Source organism: Heterocephalus glaber, unplaced genomic scaffold (assembly GCF_053883595.1).
Source record: "Heterocephalus glaber isolate CG9 unplaced genomic scaffold, H.glaber_assembly_v1.0 deba00000122, whole genome shotgun sequence".
Classification (NCBI taxonomy): Eukaryota; Metazoa; Chordata; class Mammalia; order Rodentia; family Bathyergidae; genus Heterocephalus; species Heterocephalus glaber.
Window position 1 is genome coordinate 34,264,873 of NW_028258138.1, and position 21,486 is coordinate 34,286,358.

Consider the following 21,486-nt stretch of genomic DNA (forward strand, 5'->3'; position numbering starts at 1 on the left):
GTATAGTAATATTTATATAAAATGTTCAAAATAGGAAAGTCATAAAGACGAAAAAGAGATTAGGGATTGCCAAAGGATGAAGAAGGGAACTGTACTATCTGCTAACAGGTACAGACAGGGTTTTTTCATGGGTGATGAAAGTGTTCTGGAATTAGACAACGGTAATTGTTATAAAACATAATAAACATGAAAAAAATACTGAAGTACATATGCTTTAAAGTGGTTAATTTTGTTATGTACATCTCAACTCTTAAGAGTTTAAAATGAAAAGAAAGTAAGCAAATATAAGAAGTAGGAGTATATTTCAGGCTTTCAAGATTTGAGCCTAGGCTAACTTATGTCTTTCTGCACAGCTGTTAGGCAACAATTTCTTGCACAATGGCACTGACATTGAAGATTGTTCATTCTTGCTCAGAAAATGTAATATTCTCAGGTTTCTAATCTCTAACACATGTGCGGTACTTCTGCCACTTATTTACAAACAACAAGATGGCTGCATCATTTTTTAGGAATCTATCATGACAGGAGAAGCTTGGCAGTAAAAGTTACAATTAATATTTTCACAGTTTCACATGAGGAACTGACAAACTACAAACAAGATAAAAACTTTTTCTTCCAAGATCTATTTGAATTTTTAAACACTTGCAAATTTTTATAAGAAAAAATAATTGGACATGAATTAAAATACAAATTAAAGCCAGTAATAGGGGAAAAGAAAAAAAGATATGGATGAGATGAAAAAAGAGTTATAGATTCAAATATTGGTGCTTCAAGGCCAATCAGAGAATTCTAATTGATCTGCTTGGGACAACTGTCTACAAGGGAGAAACAAACAAGGCTGTATACCTTTGACAAATTTAACACATTTCTATAAACCTTTTTCAAGATACAAAATTATATTCAGATATGTTATCTGTGGCATTAGAAAATATCAACAAAGTAAACTGGAGCTTCCTTGAGTGCCTATGATAAATGCTAGCTTCTTTGAATAATGTGACTTGAAATTAAAATGAATAGTTATGTTGTGATCAAGATACAGAAACGGTCGATATATGTTATAATCAGTCACAGTCTCAGTTAAATGTGACTACATATTATAAAATAGAACATCATTTCTCCAAGAAATCATTGAATTTGATAAAATAATATAAATAATATAAATTTGTGTAAGTAAATGGTGAACTTGATAGTCATTTTGATTGATAAAATTATTAAAATTTCAGAAAACTGCTAAAAAATTTCTTTAAATAATTTTATAGACATTAACTACAGGTGAATTACCAAAACTGAAATCTTACAGAAAGGACTATATTATCCACAGAGCATAAATTTTTAACAGGGTATTTATTTTCAAAAAGCAATATGAAGCTAGAAAATTAGTACTTATATCACACAGTTCAAAATCTACCTTCTAGCATTAAGGTTTTTAACAGTAATCTCTTAAAGTCTCAGGAAGTAAGAATTCTTCCCCATAAAAATAATCCCTTTAGGCATTATAAGGAAGCTGTCTTATCTAGCACAACTGGGGCCCAAAGTTGGTACATACAATGAAAATATTGCTTAAATCTGAGAATGCTGATATATGCACACATTCATACATGCATCCAGACCTTCAAACAAACATTTTAACTTAAAACATAAAATAAACATATATTCTCTCATCTTCTGATATAAGACTAAAGCCATATATTTGAGTCTGGATCCTCAATAAGGATTTTAAATTATCTTTTTATATAAATCAATACCTACAATGCAGCATTTGTAACTTCCAATTCCCTTTAGATTAAAATGGAGTGAAAGCTAAAAGATGTCTGCAAAATAATCTACATGTGAAATTCAGTTAAATTTATATCTTTTTAAATTTAGTTCACTTCTGTACATTTAATTCAAAATACGTCTTCCAACTTGTTCTTACTGTTTTCCTATAATTCAATACTTTCTTTGTTGCCACACTCAAAAGTTCATCACTTTATATAATATCATGTTACATGATTATGTGAAAAATTAGCATTCATGGGATTGGTCAAAAAAATGGCTCCCTATAAGTACACGGTATAGCTGGTAAAAGAATGAAGAGTATACATGCAGCAGATGATAGTCTAAGCTCAATATCCTGTGGGAATCACTCGGTATTATTTATAGTAGAGCCTGTCAAGCAGAAGTAAATCCACTAAATCTGGAAAGTAGATAAAAGTTGTGAAAGTTGAGGTTGGAAAGCCAGAAGAGGTACAAAAGACTTTATAAAACACCTATTTGCTGATTGCTTATCTTAGGATCACAAACATCACAGAAGCCCTTTCTCAGCACTGGCACTTGTTTGGTAAATAGCCCAAAAGCCTTCCATCTCTACCTGTAGTTTACCACTCCTTTCCCCAAATAAACATCTAGTTCCCAACCATCCCTAGACACTTGCTCTCTAGAAATATCACAATAAGCAAACTAAAAAGAAGTCATATAACAAAAATGCATTCACAAAGGATTGATTCACAGGGAGTTGAAAATGTCTACTTGGCAAAAGATTCCTTTGACGTTCCACTGGAATTCAGAAGAGAACAGAAATTTTTAAGAAAACTTCTCAACAATAAAAGTCTCCAGCACTATCCTATTTAATCAATTCCCTTCCCACAGAAAAGACAATAATATATCTAGAATATCAAAAAATCTAGAAAATGTACACTTTATACTAGAATAATGTGTTACTTTCCCCGGGGGTCATATACATAGTCATGGGCTACATAATGACCTTTCAGTCAACAATATATACAACAATGCTCCTATAAGATTATATAACCTCATGACCTCATAGTCATCTTCATTTTTCTAAGTACATTCTATGATGCTGACACAAGGAGATCAGCTAATGTCATCTCTCAGAAGCTATACCTGTACATAAGGGATGTATGACTGGATGATGAGTCCCTATTCTTCAGAAGCCTCAGTAAAACAGTATTCTGCTTCCATGCCTCACTGACATAATCCTGCTCCACATTATTTGTTTAACAAAATGGAAGCGCAAATCATCATAGTTGCCACTCTAAGGAGAAGCATGTAGAGTCATCATAGGATTCCTCCATTGCTCTTTCTCACCCTCACAGGTCAGCATGTCCCTTAAAGAAGTTCTCCATAATCCTAGATTCTGTAAAAGAATCTGACACATGGGGCAGATCCACAGCTTACAACTGCAGCCAACATGAGCAGGAAAGAAGCCTTCATTGTTATAAGCCATTGAAATTTTGAAGCTGTTTGTAACATGCCACACCATAGTGAATACTGACAAATAGACCTACCATAGATTTAAGTGCTTTCCAATCTGAAAGGACTTCTAAACCAATAAATTTGATAACAGTCTTCAGACCAATGTTTCCTAAACTATGATGATGAACCAATTACTTTAAAACTTCAAATCTATTCTAGACCAATACTTATGGATAATTAGTAAAATTATTCAAAAATCCAAAGAAAAAGACTGCAAATGCAAGACTCAAGATACAGTTATCGTTATTAGATTCAACAGAAATGAAATGAATCTAAATGCTAACTTCCAATTTCTGACAATACCTCTGCAAACTGATTCTAGTTTAAAAAAACAAACCCATCTACTGAATACATTTTAAGTAGCACTGCTTCACATCATGTGGAATTGAGAAATATAAAGGCTATCATGAACCTGTAAACTTCTTTGTCATTGCATACCTGGTAAAGCATTACAGACAAATTTGGTCCAGAAAAAGAAGGTAAAATTCCCAACTCCAAAAATATCAGTGTGTGTGCGTGCGTGTGTGTGTGTGTGTGTGTGTGTGCGCTTTAGTGTTTTAGTTCAGTCTATCAATGACAGACATTTAGTTATTTGAAAAGTGTCTGCCTGCTAGACTTAGTAATTTTAAATGAAATGTTTTCAGCTATAGTGAATAGGAACCCAATTATTTTATATTGACATACGTAGTTTACTGCCTTTCTCTATTATCATCTTGATATTGGAAAGTAGCTAGTTTTCTTCAATTATTTAGCAACCTGCAATAAACATGATTTAGTACCAAAATCCAAATATATTTTAAATCACATTTAATTTTCCAAAGAATGAATGAGTCTTTCCTATATTGCAGATGATTCAAAGTTTTAGAAATTCTTCTCAAACCTTTAAACTACTTTCTAGTTTGCCCAGAAATACCTTTTGGGTGGTAAGATTCCAATTCTGATGAATGTCATATATGCACACTATCTTTTTGGGTTGCTGCAGCAGCTGCTACTTGCTTAAAAAGCTGGCTCTTTAAACATGAGTGAAAGAAAAAGGAATGATCATTTCATTTTATCCAAATAAAGAAAAATATATGAGCTATATCCAATGTGAAGTTGTTTTCCAAAAAGTTTTAAAAATGTAAATGGCAAAAGCCAGAGCAGTTTGGAGAAAATAAACTCTATAATTTTAGCAAGATTTAACGATCTCTTGAAACAAAAAGCAGTATTTTAATAAGAAAAAGACTATCACAAATGAGACTATTTTTTCAATCTTGTTGATTAACACTAATGTAGCACCGAATAAGGTGAAAATTTTTGCAAGTGAGATAGTTAAGACAAATATCACCATTATTCCCACTAAGGCGGGGAAATAAAAGTGTTTAGAAAGTTCAACTATGTTTCCAAACTCTAAATTCTTATTTTATTTTAAACACAATTGTGCCAGTTTCTTTCTCAAAGATCATTTACATTTGACTATTCTAAGCACTTGTAACTAAAATATTCTCAGGTCAGCTGACAAAAAAGAACTAAAATAACAAACTGTAACAAGCAATTAGGAGTAAGCCATGAGCAAAGCAAATGGATATTACAGGCCATTTCTAAAAAGATTAAAGAATGACAGACATAGTGACAAGATGCTAAAGTATTTTGATTACAGGTATAATTTTCCACAATACAAAATTAAAATCTATCCATTCTTTAATTTTAATTTCATCTGAAAAATTATCACAAATGGTGAATCAACTGGGTAAAGATGAACTATTAATATTTTCTTTTTCAAGTAATATAAATAATAGTTTATCCATTAGCAGAGATAATATTATTTGTTGTTGGTTTTTGAAGGTCCGTTTTATATTAACTTTGAAGACTGGAGGGAGAAGTCAGTAAAAAAACAGTATTTTAAATTTTCATGATAAAACCTAAGTAAAAATATATTTTAAAATCTCTACCAATAGGTAAAGAAGCAATTGTTTCTTTAAGTGATATTTCAATGCATATTAGAAGCTGAATGAATGTCTGTTACATAAAATGACAAAGAAACAAAATTTTTTTAAAAGGTCTATACTATTTCCTTGGAATTATTTAAATTTATTGCTATTTCAATTCACCAATTCATACATATAAGATTATATGAGTAGTTGAATGTTTTTGAAAATATTTTAATACCATTAGTAAGACCACATAGAACACTGTCATCTTTATTTAAATTTTCAAATTAACAATCTATTATAATTTGTGAACTGATTAACATGGATTTCTATTCTTTCCAGATTAGTACATACTTAGATATTACAAGATTTACAATAAAATTTTCTAATCCATATTAATCCAGAGAAAAAACTAAAAAAAAAAAAACTTTTTCCCATTCAATTATCTCCAGAGGGAAGAAAAAATTTTAAGTTAAGAAAGTCAAAACATATAGAATACTTTATGTTTAGAAAAAAACAAAAAGAAAGCCTTAGTTAAGCTATGTAATGATATATTTTCAGCTACACTGTCATAATTATCAAAATTCTGTGTTTGTTAGAGTCATACTTGTTTAATATCCATGTATACATTTTTTCAAATAAATCTTCTTTTAAACACATGATTAGTTCATAATATTTTTTGTTCCACTCTCAATTTTCAACTTTTTTAAAACTCCAAGCTTTTTAGAGAAAAAAAGTTCACATCTCTTATATAAAGAGGCCTTGAGATTCTGTAACCATGGGCAGAAAAGTAGATATCCTTTCATCCAGATATTTTTTAAAATTGATTTGACATTTAAATTTCTCCAAGATACTGCCTGTTCTTAACTATTTTCTCGCACAATTTCATTTACCTTAAACTTTCCTATCTCTTCAGTAAAACAGAAAGGCCCACTGATTAAACCTGATGTTCTTCATGACCTTAGGCATTAAATAAATATTTGTTGATTGAAAATTATTGACTAAATGCTATCTTCAAGATATGCATAACAAAATTATGCAATACAACTTCACAAAGGTAGGATTTTAAAAATCAAATTGGAGTAAAAAGTAAACCTTAACAAAGAGCCTTTTGGCGTTTAGATAGGGACCATATAATTATTACTTTCTTTTAACAAAGATTTTTAAATAACTGCATTTTTTAATATTTAAGAATTAACCTTTATGTAGAGCTTAACATTTTTAAGTGTAATTCTCCAGACATATGGCATTTTTAATAAATCAGCATTAGTAATCATCATAGTTCACAAATCTAGTTTTCATATAAATTCTTTCCTATATTTTTATATTAATTAAAAGTATTCTATGGGTTTGACCATAAACATGGAAGGGGAAAAAATGCAAGCATCAAATGCTAATTGAGATTCTTATTTTAGTTTCAATATACATATTTAAATAAAAAATTAACTTGAACACTTTCAACGAATACTCTGAAATTTATAAATGGAAAAAAAAAGAAATAAAACAGACTATCAAAGAAAGCCTACATTATAGGCTAAGGTCTCAACAGTCTAGTAACAAAACTAGTAGTCAAGGTAGTCACAGAAGAGGGGAAATGAATGTCTGTGTATAGGAAAAATTATTAAAAACAGTAATTTATGTGAAAAATCTATCCTCAAAATATAGGCCATAATAATCATCATGCCAAAGTAATCTAAAATATCACATTTCATCATCTTTTACACATTGTCTGGTAAGTTTTCAAATAACATTCTGGAAATACAAGCATCTGACATCATCTACTCTTTGTGACTGCATACAGAATTATTTTAAATCCTTAGATCTTCATTTTCCAATAAAGGACTCAGTAGCCATATGTGGCTATTGAGAACCTAAAATGAGGTCAATGCAACTGAGCAACGGAATTTTATATTTTACTTTATTTTAATTACTTCATTAAATTTAAATTTTAAAACTTTCTAGAATCAGTTACTGGAAAAATTTTAATTAAGTTTGGAAAAACCTTGATATATGAACCTACTTTTAAACTGAAAATTTTATTAAATCTAAATATTATATGAAGTATTACCCATGAAAATTAAACATCTGAGATGGTACTTGTTATAACCAGATTTCAAAGATATAATATAAAGGGCTGGGGATTTAGCTCAGTGGTTCTGCCACCTGCTTCACAAGCGCAAGGACCCGAGTTCAATCCCCGGTACCAAAAGAAAAAAAAAAAAAAAAAAAGACATAATATAAAATAAGAATGAAAATATCTTAATAACTTTTATAGTGATTATATGTTAATTTCCTAGTATATATGTTACATTAATTAAAATTTATCATTAAAACATTCACATGTTCTTTTACTTTTTTAATATGACTACAAAAAATTGGAATTATTTTATCTTACATTTTATTCCTATTGGATAATGCTATCTTAGACAATATAAATAAAATAAAAACTTTTATTAAGTTGGGTTCCTTGAAGTATTTACATGCAGTAAAATTCATTCTTTTTATATGTACAGTTCTATACATTTCAATAAATATACAGTCATGTTACCATCGCCACAATTAGGATTTACAATATTTTCACAAGCCCCTATGTGCCTCTTTATAATCAACCTTTAGCTACCATCATCAAGCCCTATCAACAATAATTTGTTTTCTACCCCTGTAGTTTTGCCAATTCTAGAATGTCATAAAAAATGAAGAGATAGACCATGTAAACTTTTGAGTTTGGTAAAATTAAATTTTAAATATTATACTTCTCTGTGGTTATGATCACTCTGATACTTCTTTTCCTTTGTATCAAGGACATTTTATTAATGCTACTTTTCCCAGTTATTTCATTTTCAAAACTGTTCTTTCTTCCTGGCCACATTACCATTTAACATGAATACTTTCAAAGTACTTACTAAACTCTCCAGTAAGAAAAACTCCTTCTGCTCCTGGGGCCCATTCTTTGCAATACAAGCCACCATCAGCACATCTGTGAACGCCAAATGATTCATAGCCTCTGGAAAACTTATCAATACCACCTTCATTCTCTCCAAAGTTGTTCAAAATGTGGCTAAACTTCTTATACCTTTGAAAAAGTGCAAAGAAATAAAATTATAAAATTATTCTTTCAAAAAGATACTGCAATGAACTAGGTATATAGTCTAAGAAAATAAGACATCATTAAAGAATAATGTAAATAATTTCATTTACTGGTAGTAGTTGCCTGTTAGGATAGAAAAACTGTTAGGTCAGATAAACCAAACTAATCTACCTACCACCTTTTGTAATCTCAAATATTTTGGTATAAGAAATAAGATATTATGTTTACATATATTTGTATTAAAATTATAAGTGCAATTTCTATTTCAAGATAATATACTGAAAAAAAAAATCCCTACATCTCTCTCCTTTGACTCCTAAAAAAAAATAAATAAAGCAGTCAAAATCCTTAGAAGAACAATAAAATTACCCTACAACAGGGTTTCATAAACTTCCTATAAAAAGGCAGACAGTGAACATTTTAAGCTTTGCCAGCCATATGCTCTCTGTCAAAGGGACTCAACTATGTCTCTGAAGCATGGAAGGAGCCACAGACTACATGTAATGAGGGAGAAGGCTGAATTCCAGTAACATATCATTCACACCCAAAGAACTAGATCAGATTTGATCTGTGGGCTGCTGTTTGCCAAACCTTCCCATAAAGCATCTAAGCATGGCAAGAACATACATCATGTTAAATCACAAAAGCCAATGGCCATGAAAAGAACTGGAGATTCCTGAGCAGGAGCAAGAACAGCATATGGCTGCTCCTGAGCCTCTCTCATTCCCCCAAGATTCAGCCCTGGTACACCAAAACATACTACCTATTTTCCTTAAATGCCTTTTATATCTGGGGAGAAGCAAAGTAGGAAGAAACTGGAAAATCTAGAAAAGTAATATGTGACAGGTACTCCCAGTCAAAAATAAAGGAGCCCAAACTACATAATGAATTGGGTAGTGCCAATAAGCTTCTCAGGGCAACTCTGATTCCCTGAGGGGTAGCAGTGAAATTCTCAGAATTAGGGGCTATACAAGGAAAACACAAAATTTCAGAAGCTGACTAATAAAACACAAACCAACTTACTGGAAAAAGAACATTCCTACAAATATTTTATACCATGCAACAACTTAATTAAAAATAAATTGAATAAAGTAACAGGTAGGAGATTATGACAAAACAACAAATGAGAGGTAAAATGAAAATCCAGACCTAAGAAACAAATAAATGTAATATCAAAAAATATCACTAGAAAATAATGAATAAATCAGCAAAAATAGTCTATCAAATGAAAAATAACTAGAAATTAAAATACAGCATTTAAATAGAGAAGAAAAAGAAAATAAACTTATCCAAATGGGGACTGTTGGTGATCTTGAAAAATAAAATTGATACTGAAGTTAAACTGCAGAATTCTCCTGAAGTAAAGAATTAAACTCACATACTAAAAAGTGTGTGCTCTTTTGGGAAACAAATATACACAAATAAAATGTATGAAAATTTAAGCTAGTGAAATGTAAAAGATAAATATTTTCACAGAGAATTAGGTGTATCACATTAAAAGTCAAAAGATAAAGCCACAGCCCATAATTTGTAAAAAGGACAAGTAGTGATCTAATAATTTTGTGAGACAAATTCCTACATAAATCTAAGGGGTTTTTAAAATATTGTCAAAAATTTAAGGTTTTAAGTCAATATTACCAATGCACCATTGGTGAAAAGAGAGAAACTGGTTCTCATTTAAAAATTCACAATTAAAACATTTAAAAACATACACAGGAACAGACATTGTAGGAGTATGGCTACATACTGAATCTTTACATATAGAACAATGCATTGATGGGTAACCAGCTGCAGAAAGGGGTGAAGGTGATCACAAAAACAGAATCCCAACTGGCAAAGTTAGATATACATATACATAAAGAAAGATGAGTAAAAGGGAGATGCAGTTATATTGCAGACAATTACTCATTACTGGCTGAAATTTAAGGTTATTATTATCCTTTGTAATCTGTTTACTAATCTGAGACATTTGGAAAATAACATTAAAGAAAGATACATGAATTTCAACAACTTTTTCAATTTTTCATTTCACTCCAGTTTCATTGTTTAAAACAAGTAAAAGTAATTAAAGTTAAATAGTTACTTCACATATGGTTCATTATATTATTTCTAACTACCAAGCTTTTTTTCCATCTATCTACCTCCTGATAAGCATATAAAATAACAACAATGATATTCCCTTAATAGCAGTGATGATTATATTTTGGGAGTGAGGTTTCTTTTTTCCTTCTCCCTTACACTGTTCTAATTATATATAACAAGTACCATTTTAAGAAACGTAAATTACAGCTTTTCTAAAACAATATAAATTTTACATTATTAAAAGAGCTATCTAATTCATAGGAATTTTACTGAATATGTACAATTTTTATAAAACTCAAAAAGCTGAAAAAATTTGAAGACCAGTCTATAGAACAAAATTGAGTTTCTAAATTAGACATGAGAAGGTACAGAAATACATGATAAAAGGGCATTTCGAACCCACAGAGAAAGAATGGCATATCCAATAATACTGGAATACATAAGGGGTGACAGAAAGACATGAAGAATGTTTAAATTTTGAAAAAAACTTATTACAGTAAAGTAGTAAGAACTATGCCAAGAACAAAGGGATAGATATGTTCAACATGAAAGGGAGTTTTGAGAGTATGGTGGGAGGCATTAATGACAATGTGTCTTTTACTGTAATAAATTATTTAAACACTCACCATATTTTGTGAACAGAATTCATTAATCAAATGTCTACAACAATTTTTGTCAAGTAAAAACATTACAGTGTGTTCCAATCACCTTATGGACCAACTCTGCCATCCTCCAACTGCTGGCTCTTCCCCAAAGACAAAATGACCATGAAAGGTAAATGTTTTGAATTGATTCAGGACACTGAGGCAGCCACAACAGCTCATCAAAAGACACTCACAAAAAAAGACTTCCAGAATGCTTTAGAATGGCAAGAATTATGCAATATATATGCTCAAAGGAATAATATTTTGAGGGGTATGAATGGCAATGTGTCTTTTACGGTTTTTATTTTTTTTGGTACCAGGGATTGAACTCAGGACCTTGTGCTTGCGAGGCAGGTGGTGGAACCAACTAAGCTAAATCCTAGCCCTTCTGTAATGTTTTTTAATTCAAACTTTCACTGTATTTTTTATCACAGCTCATTATAATTTTGTTATTACACAGTTATTTCCAGAGAAATAAAAATTTTAAACATTTTTAAAAATAAATAAAACCAAGATTTTACAGAAAAATAGCCCAAAAAAGTATCACAAAATGTTCTACCTCATATATATATATATATATATATATATATATACACACACACACACACACACACAGAGAGAGAGAGAGAGAGAAAATGAATCTAAATTTCAAAATTCAATTTTCCATTTAGAAAGCCAGTCTGTGAAGACAGGGTAAGGATTCAGGAAAAAGACATTCTCAAATGCTCTTTGTTGGAATATAAATGATAGAACAGTTTCACATCAGCTATGAAAATTTCAAAATCACACTCTTGAAGTAAGGAATTCCTTCTTTTAGATATTTACCCTTTGGATACATCACATAGAAAGTAAAGACATTTATGGAAACGATGATATGCATTATGACATTATTTATAATACCAAACCATGGAAAATAATGAACATACTCAACATTAGGAAACTGGTTGAGTAGCCCTGAATACCCAAACAACAAATTAAATGAGAACTATTAAGAACGAGGTAGCCAGGTGTGGTGGTACAGGCCTGTAAACCCAGCACTCAGGAGGCTGAGGCAGGAGGATCACTGGGAGTTCAAGGCCAGCCTAAGCTACATTGTGAATTCAAGGCCAGCTTGGACTGCCTAGTGAAACCTTGTCTCCCTCCCTGCCCCCCCAAAAAAGAAGAATGAGGTGAAATGAAACATGCTGATATAGAATAATGCCAAAATAATCCCAGTCTCATGGACAGTTCTTATTCCAAGAGACACATACTGAACTACCTATGAAAGCTGGGCATGTATTATAAACATGACCACTTGGTCCCACATAAAAAACTTACAAGTACAAACCAGAAGATGAAAGAATGACCAATGAGACTGACCACAGAAAATGGAAATCAACACAGAAAAATAGAAAACTCTGGTAAGGTGAAGAGTACATTCCGTAAAAGCTACATCCTCTATCCACAGCTGCACTTCACTGTTACCAAGTATACTCTGCTTCTGGGAGCACTGTGCTGTAGATAACTATGGCCAGGCCTAACTTGCCTCCTCTGACAGAGGAGAACAGGTGACAAGAGGGCGTGGTGGAGTAACTATCTTCCTTTCCACCCATTTGCCAGAGAAACATCAAACATGATGTCCTGCAGACCTTAACTCCCATTATAGACCAGCCCCTTTTACCTCCCCCTGCGCTTCCCTTACCTCTACCACTATAAATAAATGTGCGGCCATTTGTTTGGTGGCCTTTTCCTCCCATCAGGAGTTAGAGCCCCACCTGGTCCCATCTGTATCTTATTATATCTCTGTCTTTCTTAATCTCTCATCATCATTTCTCACTCCAGGAACCCTTCAGCCTTTGGCCCGTGGCACTCTGCCAAGCTAGATTATTATTCAAGAACAGAAAAAAGTCCAGATTTTCTATGCATTCTCCTTAGTTTAAATATTGACACCAGAAAAAAAATGGCAAATCCTTACAATGCCAGCACTCTGGGAGGCTGAGGCATAAGGATTCCAAGTTCAACCCTGGCAGGGGCAATTTAGTGACTTAGGGAAACTCTGTCTCCCCAAAAGTGGGCTGGGGCTGTAGCTCAGAGCAAAGGCCTGGGTTCAATCCCCACTTCTAATATGTACATACATACATACATACATACATACATACATACATAGAGGCTAAATACAGACATACAGAAATACATACTGGCAAATGATTCAAAATACTTAAAATACTAACCTGGAAAAACAAAGAGATCTACAAGTCTGTTAAAACCTTATGCCTTATACAAACTTTAAATACTATAATATGAATCATTTGTAATTTGATCCAGATATTGGTCATCTGTATTTTTCACCATATGGAAACTTTAACCCATATTAAATGGCACAAGAAATAATAATAAAATGATCAAACAGCATAAACAATCCACAAAATTATCTGGTCTTGGGCTAAAAACACACATAAACGTATCATAATAAAAAGAAAATTACTGATTTTTTTAAGTACATAATAATATTATTATTATTGTTGATGTGGGTATAACACTTTAAAATATATTTTCAGGTTTAAATTTTTAAAATAATCACTTTTAAGAAGTTTCATAGGATATGTTCAAATAGTCCATTTGGTAAAATTACAATGGAAACAGGATTATAGCACTATATTACTTTAACTAAATATCTTGACTTCCCTCAAGGTCAGCCCTATAGCTTCTGATACAGGAACAGACATTCCACTTTGAAATCACTGTGGCTCAAAAAAGAAAAATGCCTGAGGACACAACAAGCTCATCATGCCTGTGCCCTTACAGTCAGTCTCTGTTAATATCTTCCTATGAATTTAAAGGATATTTTAAAACTAGGTCAAATTTTTAGCAACCAAGAACATAAATAAAGCTAATTTATGAACTAGCATTCTCTACAATTATAAATAAAAAATGGTTGAAAATATTATAAAATGTGATCTCTACACTGATGTTTTTAATCCTCTTTTTACAAAGGAAATAATGAGGCACAGACAAATAATGCAAGTTATCCAAGCTCCAGAAGGTGATAAGCAATAGAAGTATATCACCATTAATCACGAAAGGTATACTTAAATAAGATCTCAAATTTAAAGTCATCTTCTCCTTACAAATAAAGTCCATTGTGTTTTACTCTTAAGGCTATTAATCTTATAATTAAGAGAATCAGTGCTGGCTAATAGCTTAGTCTCCTGAAAGAAAAGTCTAGGTTCAACTCTGTTACATACTTTCTGTGACCCTGAGCAAGTCGCTTAACCTTTTTGTTCCTTATTTCTTCCTTTGTTAAGTAGGAAGAAACCTCAAAGCTCAGTGGGAATCAGTAAAATCACAACGTAAGCCTCACAAACCACAGTAGTCACCAAGTGTTCAATAAATGCCAGCTATAAATTTTCTCTATCTCAAAGTGGCAACACTTTAGTATACTTTTAAATTTACCAATTTTCTTTTGCATATAAAACTTGCTTAATTTTAATGCATGTAATAATTACTAGAAAACATCAAGAGTTTTTCCCTTGAATTCCAAAAGCCTTTGAGATGACTTTACATTTTTTCCTCGCTATAAAAAAATTATAAATATAAACATACTAAAAACCCACCTCACCTCATGGATTTGTCCCATGAAACACCTTTGAGAAGTTGGGTGAGTGAGCAAGCCACTTTCTGGTCCCCCTTCTGTCTTAGACAACTTTCTTTCTCTCAATAAATTTTTCCTACTCTTAAAAAAAAAATAAAAAACTGGGCCAGGGATTTAACTCAGTGGTTTTGCCGCCTGCTGCGCAAGCTCAAGGACCCGAGTTCGATCCCTGGTACCAAAAAAAAAAAAACAAACTATAACACAGACTAGGTAGTCCGTATTTATTTGAATATATGGATTATGGAAAATTAAGTAAATAAGGAAGTTGCAGGAAACACGAGTAGAGAAGAAAAAAAATGGAACAGGCTAAAATCCTTGTTCTTCTGGAAAATGATTCATCTTATATCAGTACTAAAACTCTAATTTCAGACTGGGTTGTGAAAGCAGGAGATACAGCAGGGAAGATGGATCATGCCTTATCTGGAAATGTCTTCCATGTAGAATTTATTCTCAAGTGCTTCTGAGTGAACCTAAAACCCAAGAAATCCCTCAGGGAAATTCTTTGCTAGCTTAATTTTTGAGATTTTATATTGCTGTCAGCCTCCTAAGGGACACCTTAGGATGTTTACAGGCAAGAAAACAGAAGTCCAAAAGGAATTTTTAATAGCTAAAAAGGAAGGAAACAAGAAAATCAGTCTTTCATAAATTCAGGTATGTGGCTTTTTAAAAATCTTTCTTCGTTAAGTGGTAAATACCCAGAATAAACAAAATTTTCCACATATTGAGGCCGTCAAATAAAGATTAGGACTTTGAGACTTTAAATATTTTATATTCTTCATCAGGGCCAAATGTTTAACAGAAATAACAACAACAAAAAGCAAGAAATTTATTCCAGGGAAAATATATTTACAATATGTAAATAATTTGGTTACACAAAACAATATCCTCTGAAGATGTTCATCATTCCATAGGAAAATACTGTTTAACTCAGGGCAGCTTAGGGGTAAGGTAAGTGAATTTTAATGGAAGCAAGACCACAGGAAGGGACTGCTGGTTCTGATGAGGAGGAGAGAAGATAAAAGAGGCTTAGGGAATAGCTGACACTTGAGCTACATCTTGAAGGATGAATAGTACATTTTGACAGCTACAAAAAAGACAGAGAAGGTCATTACATGTGTAAAAATTACATTTTTTGTCCACTTGACAACTAGCTGCATGAAATGTAGAGGAATCTAGTGGCCAATAAGGATACAAAAGATTTTTTTACCAAGATAATAAATTGAATAGAAATAAAATCCTTAAAAGACTTTATGGAGGAAATAACTGATATGATCAGAGTCACATTTTAAAGGTATAGTTTTGAAGGATGAATTCTGCCAGGCACAGTCCATAGAACAATGAAGCTTTATTAAATAGACTATTAAAAGCACAAGAACTCTTTTATTAGACAAGGTTAAGCAATGAAAAAAATTTAAAATTGACAACAGAGTATACATGCATATTAGTCACCTTTGTGTAATTACAATAACATACATGTGGCAACTAGCTTTATAAAGAGAAAAGGTCACAGTTTTCAAGCAGTAAGTCCAAGATTCAGCAGCCCCATCAGTCTGGCCTCTGATGACAACAGCACAATGCATGTAGAAGCAAAACGGTCATAGTCTCAAACCAGAGCACAAAGAAAGAGAATTTGGGCTTTCACAAGGGTTTTCAAGGCCAGCGATTACCTGAAGACTTCCAATAAGGCAATACTTCCTAAAGGTCCACCTTACCACCCAATGCTACCACTCTACGGACCAAGACTTTATACCTGGATCTTTGGACAACACTCAACATCCAAAGCATAAAAATGTAGTTTCTTATTTTAGGATGCTTTTCCTTCCTACGTTTAATTGTTCAAACATTTTTAATCACAAAGATTAATGCATGAATTTTTTAAATTCCATTCCAAATTTCAGTGGCATTTCCAATCTTCATCCAATTTAGCATATATTCCTGAGTTCATCTATCAGGAAAGAGCAGACATAGGTCCTTAAATAAAAGTGACAAGGGAAATAGTGAAATCCATATATTTATTACACAAACATTAGTGAATTTCTACTGCATAATCAGTACTATGCGAATCGCTGAGAACAGAGATGAAAGACTACAGAGTCTATGTCTTTAAGATACAGTGTTCTTTATATGTGGCAGATGGAGTAGAAAGCAAAGAGTAGGAAAACATTATACAAGGTATTGATAAAGACTTCTAATCAGAGCAGAAGTTGCCAGAATGTAAATGCCAAAAACACAAGGAAAATCATCTCTTCTGAAACTAGATATATCCCAAGCACATGAAAAACTGGCACACAGTAGTACTCATTTAACATGTATCTAGTGAGCACCTATTATTTTCCAGATTATATCAGGAAATGGTGAAAATAATAAAGGTTAGATTTCATATTAATATTATCATGTCTGAATTTGAATTCCAATCCTGCCTCTTAATAACTGTAACTAAGACTCAATTTCCTAGTCTGAAATGCCAATAGTAAGACCTACCTCACAGGGTTGCTTTGATATTCAAATGAAATAATGTACCTAATATGCTTAATTTCTTTCACATGAAATAATAAGCACATTATTAGAATAAACAGTCAAGATCGCTGTATTTAAGATCAACACAGGAAAATCAATAGCCTATTAAAATATAAGACAAAATTCGTTGCAATCGTACTCAACCTAGTATATGTACTTCCCAGATTCATTCAATCCCACTGGCCCTCCATACCTTCCTTATACAATGGCTTGGCTGGATTTATGCAGGTTGGAGTTTGCAAGCAACTACCTGAAGAGGCCAAATATTGCATGCCATTATATGGTTAGGCTGATCTAACTCATTACATAGAGTGGGTAGTTTAAACAACAAAAATTTATTTCCCACTTCTAAAAGTTGTGAAATCCAAGATCAAGATGCCAGCAGATCTGGTGTCTGAGGAGGTCATTCTTCCTGGTCTGAAAATGGCTGACTTCCCCTAATATCCTCACATGGGAGAGTAGAGAGACAATAAGGTGGTGTGTCTCTTCTTACAAGGGCACTAATACTATCATCAAAGTTCCCCTTCATAACTTAACTAGCTTACAAAGGCCCATCTTTTAAATATCCTCACACTGAATATTAGGATATTCACTTATGGGGGCACAAACCTTCAATTCACAGCACAACAGGGATGTATGGGGGAATAAAGGTCCCACAGGACACACTTTGTCTAATAAGAAATAGAAAATGGGAAGGAATCTTACAATAAATTCCTATCTTTCCTCCTTAAGTTCCTGTGTGACCAAGCAACCAGCTACATAAGAAAATATATTACCCCTAAGAATTCTCCACATTGGGCATATATATAAAGATCAAATGTATAGATCTCCATGGGCTAGTAACAGATGATTAAACAGAAATCATTAAAAAAAATTGAGGGGGGTGAATTCAACTCAAAACTTTTAGAAGTTAGAATTAGTATTATTTAAAATAGTACCCTTATAGGGGAAAGGAAAGAAGAGAATGGAATTCATATGAGCAAATGAAAAAATGGAAACAAAATCTTTGTAAATAGGGAGGGATGGAGAGGTTGAAGGGAAGCCAGGGGAATGGGGAAAAAATAAGAACCAAAAGAGGTTATGTAAAGGTGCAAATTTCCAATGATGAATGTCATTATATTGTATACCTAAAATGTACCAATAAAATTAATTAAAATTTTAAAATAAATAAATAAATAATTAGTACCCTGAAAGTAAATAATTGTTTATTAAATGTTTTTTTTCCTGATTCTGGTACTAGCCACAGATGTGAGAGGTTCAGGGGAAATTATTGCTGAAATCCTTCTACATCTAAATCTTACAAATATTTCATGAAATTTTGCATTCGATTAACAAAAAAAGTGGCACAGTTTACTGAGTAGTATCACTTAGAAAGCCTTCTACAATTCTTTGTTTCTTTTAATAATAAAGTACTTATTTTGAGAATTCTACATTTAGAATAGAAATACTATAAAGACACAATTTAAAGAACCTACTATATAGTCATTAATGTAAACATATTTTGACTTCTTAACAGATTAATTAATTAATTATAATAAATTAACAAAATATAGCTAGAAATTAATTTTAATCATTGTGCCTTGTCTCATGGCTGCAAGCAAATTAATAATATATTGCCCTTGCAGTTTACCAAGGTATGATTAATGGTCAATATTAAAATTTCTAGAGTCTTCTGGCAAAATGAAAACCTGACTGCCTAACTAAAAAAAAAAAAATCATCTAAATGCAATAAATCAGAATTACTTAAGGTAGGCCCTGTGAGATGGTCCATCTGGTCAGGCCTGGAAGTGTCAAGCATTGTCCCAAGCACTTGAAACTGCCAGCCTCTGTATGAGCCTCTCTCTTTCCAGTCACGCTTCTGTTCATGTCTTTGCTACATGCTCTGCTGATTACCTTGGAAAAGGGCAATGCTGTAACTGTTCAACTGACCTTTCAGTTTATTTTCTCTTGTGTAATATGAAACATGAGCTAACATAGTCTTAGTCTACTGATTTCTAGGAAGAATTCTGACTTAATGTTTCAACAGTCTTAGCACACACAGTCTGCTTTTCTGTGCTCAGGTGTTACTTTCCCAAAAAAATTAGAGGAAGTATAGGCTACAGAGACAGAAGCTTTGGGTCATCTGCTAGGTGGACCACAGTCTGCACAATGGTGTGCTCCTGAGAATGTATGGCCAGCTAACTTGCTAAGGGGCTATTCCAAACTTTTGAGACGCTACTTGAATCCTCTAAATGTGATTATATTAAGAAAGAGATTACAAGAAATGTTTGTCTTTTGTCTTTTCATAGAAATGTTACTCTTCGCCAAATACTGTCAAAATCTTATCATAGAAGAAAAAAATTGTAAGATTTAGAAGATAAACGATACACATTCTAGACTCACTCGAAAGGCAGCAGGCATGTGACCTTTGGGAAGACAAGCATGCAAAGCTTTGTGTTTCTCTTCCATAAAATGAAGAAGTTGAATTGAAAGATCCAGCACAGGTCTAAGAACTCTAAACTTCTTTCATTCTTAATTCTTAGTAAATTTTCACAACTAAGAAAGAAAAAATGTACCCCAACTTTTGATCTCCCATGTATATTAAAAAGTACACAATAACACTTTTACAAGTATCTTTTTTTTCTTAAAATGTAGCACATAATCCAAAGATGAAATGTAAAAGTCATAACACATAAAGCAAGAGAAACAGTCTGACAACAGAAAAAATAATAATTTTAAATATCACAATGTTATAATGACTAACACTTTACAAAGCACTTCCTATGTTCTAGGCATCATTCTAAGAATTAATAAATGTTACCCTTTTGTTAAGTTCTCACAATCAATCAATGTGGAAGAGGGGGTAGTGTTATTATTTCCATTACACAGATAAGGAAACTGAAGAGGTTAAACAGTTTTACCCAAGGTCACACAGCCAGTATATGGGTGAAGACAGAATAGGATCCAAGATTTTGCCTCCAGAGTATTTGTCCTTCTTCATAACCCAATAAGTTTTATGATTTTTGATTTTCCAGCTGACTTGAATTTCTATACTAAATTAGATTGTAACTTAACATATTTAAATAATTTTAATAAAATGAACTGTTGAATAAAAAAATCTGCTCTAGTTTAATAATGATAAAAATGGTCAAAAATAAAATCAGAAAACTCACCTGAAAAACATTCAAATGTATTACTGACAGTAACAAAACATAAAACAAAGACTTTGCTGGGCTTTTTTTGGTGTTTTGGTTTTTTTTGAGACAGGGTCTCACTATGTCCTTCAGGTTGTCTTTGAACTCACTATGTAGCCCAGGGTGGCCTTGAACTCATAGCAATCTTCTTGCCTCGGCTTCCCAAGTGCTGGGATTACAGGCCTGTGCCTCCATACTTGGCTTCTATTATTTTTGCAAAGTCCAACAGAGCAGATGCCACTCTGATGATGATTCTAATCGCCCAAAGAATTTTTTTTTTTTTTTGGTACCAGAGATCGAACTCAGGACCTTACGCTTGCGAGGCAGGCGGCGGCACCACTGAGCTAAATCCTTGGCCCCCAAAGGATTTTTATTTGGTGAAAGATATGCCTTCATAATGAATCTGAGTTGTGTTAAAGCAACATATGATAACAAGTACCATTTCAATACTCGGATTATACTTGAAGTACTATTTTACAGTACTCATTTAATTCAATTCTATGTGTTGAGAATTCTGTACTAGTCCACAAATGAAGAACTCAAGGATCAAAAGAGCTAAGTTGATTGACCAAGGTCATCCAGCAAGCTTTTGGCAGAATGAAAATTTAAAAAGATCTTTCTATATCTGTTAGAGCATCTTAAAAATAGTCATAAAAATGACTGTAATGGTAATTAATTCAACTCAATTTCAAATAACTTTCAATGATTCTCAAAGTTCTTGTGAGAAATTTTAGCTGTTAGGATTAATACTCTTGCATAATAGCTTTTAATTATTGAGCACTATCTATGTATATGACAGATATGATTTTACTGAATATGTACAGTATGTGACATTTATACATGTAACATTAAGAAGTTTTGGGTTCTATATTTAGTGACATAAAAAGAGGTTCAAAATATTCTACAATGTGAAAAAGAATCATACTTTTGTTGTTCATTTAGTTGCCGATGTATACTAATTAATAGTTATCTTGAAATTTTACAACAGAATACAGCAATGATCTCTTGTAATGAGGTTATGATTTTTATTTTTACGTCTATTTTTCCACTTTCCCTAGTATAAACTTGCAATAAAAACAGAATATGAAATTATAAAAGAATCTACGTAATTTAAAAATTAACTGTTTTAAAAAACAATCTTTCACTAGAGCATTTTTAATCCAATTGTCTACTTTAATAAAAGTTT

General features: G+C 32.2%; 1 protein-coding gene across 2 annotated transcripts in view; it reads right to left on the bottom strand.

The window, feature by feature from the left end:
* Gbe1 (1,4-alpha-glucan branching enzyme 1) overlaps positions 1 to 21,486 on the bottom strand; it is a 284,824-nt gene that overhangs the window by 227,090 nt on the left and 36,248 nt on the right. For both annotated transcript variants that reach the window (XM_087213932.1, XM_087213936.1), the window contains one exon: positions 8,069 to 8,238. In XM_087213932.1, coding sequence (XP_087070058.1) covers positions 8,069 to 8,238 — 170 coding nt within the window. The remainder of the gene's footprint in view (positions 1 to 8,068; positions 8,239 to 21,486) is intronic.